A 6,000-nucleotide genomic window follows, 5' to 3' on the forward strand; every position below is an offset into this window, starting at 1 on the left:
CATCCTTGAAACAAACAATTATTGGTAATGTGGCCATCCAAATTCTCGTATCACATGTTTTTAAGAAATATTTGACTAGTTTCATATATTATTTATAGAGATTAATGATGAATTTCAAATTAACATGAGCCACGGAAATAGTTTCCTAGCATGTGAGTATAATGGCTCTTTCGGGGTTGTCTTGAGATACTAAGATCATATGTTGCAACTATATTCAGCTTTTTAAGTGAGGCTTTTATGATCATCTTCTACCTTCCCACCTGAGCTTGGGAGAGAACATTTTTTTGATGTAGAATGCATTGTTATTATAGTATTGTTTCTCACGTAGCATATATAAATTATTAACCACAGAACACTTTAGTGAGAGATGTTAATATTAACTTTTTTGTAAAGTATAATTTTTTAACTGTCATTTGTAGGTATTTATTACCAGGAAGTACACAATTCTTCATGAGAACACCAACCTACACCTTGAAATACAGTTCACCTGGAATGACTCGCTCCAATGTTTTGTTTACATCCCGATATGGCCATTTGTGAAACAAAAGGAAGATTGCCATGGATCATGCATAATTGCAATTCATTTTTTCCCTCCAATTTAAACATGCAAAGAAAGTGACCATTAAGTGCTGTTTTATGTATATATGACATATATGTGTGAATATATACATGTGCACTAAAATAACATATATTTATTATAATATATGAAAGAAGAATTAGCAGAAAACTGGATATAAGACTTAACCTTTCTGGAAATGTAATAAACCATGTTAAATTGTTTACACAAATATGTGAATGTCTAGAATTTGCTAGGTTTATAATTAATACCTTCCTACTAGAAATGTTATTTTTGCTGCAGAGTATATAAAACAGAATTGATCCCATTTCAGTGTTAAATTATTTTCTAGATAACACTTCTTTTGACTTGAAAAAGCATTAATAGTATAAAACCTTATTAATTCTCTTATATATAGTAGCCATTTAAAATGAAAAACAAAGCTAGAAGCCTGGTGTTGCTTGATGATAGAATTAAATATAAAACGGGTTTATCATTACTGTAGCACACTACAAAGTACTATAAAAATTTCAACCTGATTTTCCCAATTTTTTTATTCCTCTATGTGGAAATTTAGCTACTTGTGATAATGTACATTTTCAGTAAGGCTTTAGTAAGGCCATGCAGTGACCTAAAATGGAAGACAATCCAGTGGGTTAAAATTTAAAAAATGTAAACAAACTTTTATTTTCTACTTTTCATTGGGAGTCACATAAAGGAACAGAAAATGATGCTGATGACAGAATCTTTCCATCTGACTTTTGTATCTCATACCACTCACTTTTATTTGGGAAGTATATCTCCAATGGGTATGTATGCTTAAATACAGTTTCTTCTGTTCTTTGGAAGTAGAAGAGTTGACATTTCAAACTCATTTTGGTGTTATAGGATAATGTGTCACACTTATTTTATAAGTCTCTTAATGAGAAACCAACCAACTTACATTATGAAGTCTAATATAGAGCTTCACATTGCAGCATAGAAAATAATCTAATTGTTGCAAATAGAAGATTCTGGTTACTAGACATTATTAGTCATGGATGTACCCTTGAGAATTTTCTAAAATCAAAATAGAGGATGGAGTTTTCTGTCTGAAGTTCTTATGCTACATTTCATAGCAATTTACTTCCTCTTCTTGCTTATAGTTTCAAAAACAATGAGTGAGGGAGTGAGGTGAGGTTTCAGTTTTCCACAAAAATATAAATAGCACTATCATTGAATGGAAATCCTTAGAAATTACAATATGCATCTTTTGGAAGCTTGTTTAAACTCCTCCCAACAGTCTTACTTTCTCACAGATACTAATTACTGACAAAATTTAGGAGTGTTTTACCTTTTAGTATCCTAGAAACTATTCCCAGTAAATCAAGAAATGGCCCCCAAACAGGAAAACTGAGAGAAGCAAACTGTCCTAGTTTAATTTGCAAAAAGGATAATTGGCAACCTAAAGTTGTAAGTTAGATCTATTTCGGTTTTAAAGCCATATTCTGAGGCTGTGATAGGCTAAAATAGGTTTTTCCTTAAATTATCACTACTTGACTGTTTATGATTACCTAACATCCATATTCCAGTAGATACTTTTCCTTGCTAAATGCATCCCAAAGAAGAATTTGTTATTGTCTTTGAGGAAAAAGAGGATAAGGATGTCAGAATAAAGGAAATTACAGTATAGCTTGGAGTATTTGTGACTCCATTTTGTGAATTCTTAGATATATTACAGATTTCTTAGAATAAATAATGCAAAAATTGGGATATTACAAAATCACTGTAAGAGTGATAAGCAAGTAGGTCTTTTCATGAAGTATTTTTAATAATTTTTCTTTTAAATTCATGATTTGTCCATGATTGAAACATAATTTTCAAGTGTCTGGTATGAGGTATCTATCCAGTTTGTTGGTCACTCACTTGCATTAACTTAAAACGGCTATTTAGTGTGCTAGAGTGGGTGCTTTGTGACTTCTGTCTTTAATGATAAAAGAGCGAAGTTTTTATTTAAAACAAGAAGAATGCTCAACATGGGGATGTACCCTCTTCCCTTAGAAAACACACACACACATACACACACACACACACACACACACTATTTAAGAACCTTTGAAAAAAAAAGTTAAAATGTGTGAAACTACCCAACTCATTAATGAACAAATTTCATTTCTCTAGCTACTTAGATCTGGGTTTTTTTGAGCACTAGAATTTTCTTGCTCACATTTGCATATTTATACTGATCTGGTTTGATGTGATTACGTTGTGAATAAAAGCCATGTGCTCATTATTTATATATACTACCTGGTTTGCTGTGGATTATGGTTGCCATAGTGCTTATTCCCTAATGAGAAACTAAGAAGAGAAAATTCAGTAGTAAACCATGAAAATCTCTGGAGGCCATAGAAATGTTTTAGAGGTATAAAATATTCCTCAGTTTTTATTATAAATTTTTTATTCTTAAGGTGAAAACATATCAGTATAAGTGATAGTACGGGTCTGATTTTCTCTCTTCCAGGAGAGAAAGTAACTTTATTTGAAAAACTTCAGAAGTTATTCAATATTACCAGGAGTTTTTAATAGGGAATTTGGTTTACTTAAAATGAAAGTTATAATCATTCTGTTATTAAAAAAAAGAGTCCCTACTCATTCTGTAAATCTAAGATTAGAATGCTTCCCAGAACTATATATGATTGCAATGATTTCCAAAATTATATAAAAAGCAACCTTTGTTTTAAACCTCATCTATGAACATGGTATGAGATGGCAGATTTGTTTTCACTTTAATTATCCAGCCTTGTAATTAGTTACCATTTGCTTTATGTAATCTGTTGAGGGAACTATTATGATTCATATTATGTTTATTTTTACTAGCAACACATTTTATTTTACTAGCATTTTATTTACCTTGCTTGTATAAAAATGAAGTTATAACAGGATCAGATATGGAAATAACCTCTGCCAGATGTGAAGGTTTATACAGATTTTTTTGATATTTCTAAATACACGAAAATTGCCTACTAATTCCTCCTCCCTAAAACTAAAATGAACCAAACTCAGACAAACAAACAAAAAACCCAACTTTCTTTTCACGTAGTATTTACAAACAACTAGATGATGGAGGCTTCTAGACATCAAGGACTTCATTCTAATTTTCTTTTTAATTTGGAAAGCATATGATTATAAAATTTTGTTATCTAACTTGAAATTTCACATTTTAGTATAAATTAATCCAATGCTTTCATCTTTATCATATCAAAGCCATTCTATGTAAAAAATCTTTTTAAATCTAAACATAGACATATTTGACCTTTTCAAATATACCAAAAAAGTTGATAGTTGCATAAAGTCTATTATTTCTAGGTTTTTGCAAAGCACTGATTCATTCTTAAATGTGTTCTCTTTAAAAAATAATAGCAAATACCTCGAGAAGAGTGACAGAAAATACCTTCCTTTTCTGTTCTGTAATGCTAGTTTACATTTCGAGTCTTAGTTTACTGGCTCTAAGGTTCAGCAATAAAAAGTGTAACTTCAGTTGTGTTGCTGTGGTCTAATGATTTTTAAAAATTGGTTTTTCTCTTTAAATTGAGAAACTTATGTTTCCAGGTTCTGAATTAGTTATCTAAATATTTTGGGTATATATTATTTACAAATAAATAAAAAAATTAGAAATATGTTCATTATCAAAATTGTATTCCTTATGCTGCTTTTTCTTTCTTCCTTTTTTCCTTCAACACCACCTCTTCTTCCTCCTATAACCTTTGAAGTTTTGACCTTTGATGGACAAAGTCCAGAAAGGATAAATCCTGCCTTTTAAATATTGGTTTTCCTTGCATTTTATGGTGGTGTATTTTTACTTCAGCAAAAATTAAACTTAGGTAAAATGTGTTATTGGATCAAGTTCAGTTTGTCTGCTGAGACTTTAAAGAATCAAGTTTCTGTACCTAAAAAACATTGTCTAGACTCTTTGAACCAAGATACATGGCTACAAATAACAGTCTTGCAAACCAAAAGTAGTATATTAAAACTTATGGCACTCCTTGAGATTGCCACCCTTTTGGTGATTTTTCGCTTTGTCGTAAGTAGGTATATGGTATATTGAAGAAAAACTATTCAGGTAACATATTTTGTATTAACTGGGCTGTATTATCTATGAAGGGCTACATAAAACTTTTATTTTATCCCCACCACTAACTTGAAAACTATTGGTAAAGTCATTGCTCAATAGACTAATATTTTTTCAATTAGTAAGAGGACTTACCTTGCAAAAATAATCAGATAATGCTGATATTTTTCTTTCAAAGGTTAACAATGGTAGTTCTTGGTCCTGACTTGGTTCGTGTAGTTACCACTGTACATGCTACAATATCAACTATTAATAGATTTGTTGAAGATTCTGGGTTTCAAGATTAGCTTGAAAGCAATACATTTGCTACCATGAATCATGACTCAAATTATCCCCATGTGTTTACTACCTGTATATGAATGCAAATGTTGTTACAGAAAATATGCTTGAAATGTCAACACTATGTGCAATTAATATTGCATTGTCATGCTTCAGCATGTGATATCTGTATGGTGAAGTTATTTCAATTACTATAATAAAAAATGTTTAACATAAGAAAGCAACAACATGTCATCAAATGGTTATTTCTGTCTTACACACACACAGAGACACACAGACACACACACACACACTTTTTAGTAGAGGGGTCTGGCTTTAATTAAGCTTTCAGGTGATGAAATATGTTTTCACAGTTATTTTCTTCTGCTGTACAGACAGCAATAGCACTATGAGGGATAACTTTTACTGCTATTAAAGTCAGGTCGAGTAAACAAAATTGGTGTCAATTTTTCTCCTAGTTAGCTGAAAGGCAGACCCTTTTAGAATTTAGAAATGACACTTTTATATCTCTCTAGTATCATTGATTATAACAACAATATTATTAATCTGAATAGAATTATGTCAGCATCTTAGTTATGAGTTTTATTTTTCCTAGGAATTTATAGCTTTATCATCATTAAAACAACATACTAAGCCTCAATAAGAAGCATATCCTTGTCTCATTGGTATTCATACTATTGTCCTTTAAGATGTTTATATAGAAAGAAGTGACAATATTCTTCCTTTAAAGAAAGGAAATACTTTGGTTAAAAATCTTGCTATGCATTAATAATATTAATGCCATGTATGACTTAGTTTTTGGATTGATAACCACATGGTATAATATTGACTTTTAAAAATATAATTTTTAAATTTGTCATTATTTTTATAAGGTTAAAATATTCTATGAATGCTTTAATTTTTTGACTTTTTTTTTTCAGTGACATAAAGATGAGACCAGTGTGGATAGTTTGATATCTCCCTATTTTATAGGATAATTTGTAAGATTTATATAGATATATATACATATGTATATATTCCATTCAATTAAATAACTGGAAATCTTTTTATATTAAAA

General features: G+C 30.3%; 1 protein-coding gene across 6 annotated transcripts in view; it reads left to right on the top strand.

Annotated features, from left to right (window-relative positions):
- The window catches only part of TTLL7 (tubulin tyrosine ligase like 7), a 147,567-nt gene extending 142,397 nt beyond the window's left edge, over positions 1 to 5,170 (top strand). For all 6 annotated transcript variants that reach the window (XM_032361722.1, XM_032361730.1, XM_032361729.1 and 3 more), the window contains one exon: positions 420 to 5,170. In XM_032361722.1, coding sequence (XP_032217613.1) covers positions 420 to 540 — 121 coding nt within the window. In that variant the 3' untranslated portion in view covers positions 541 to 5,170. The remainder of the gene's footprint in view (positions 1 to 419) is intronic.
- The last annotated feature ends 830 nt before the right edge of the window (positions 5,171 to 6,000 follow it).

This window comes from Mustela erminea, chromosome 10, assembly GCF_009829155.1.
Source record: "Mustela erminea isolate mMusErm1 chromosome 10, mMusErm1.Pri, whole genome shotgun sequence".
NCBI lineage: Eukaryota > Metazoa > Chordata > Mammalia > Carnivora > Mustelidae > Mustela > Mustela erminea.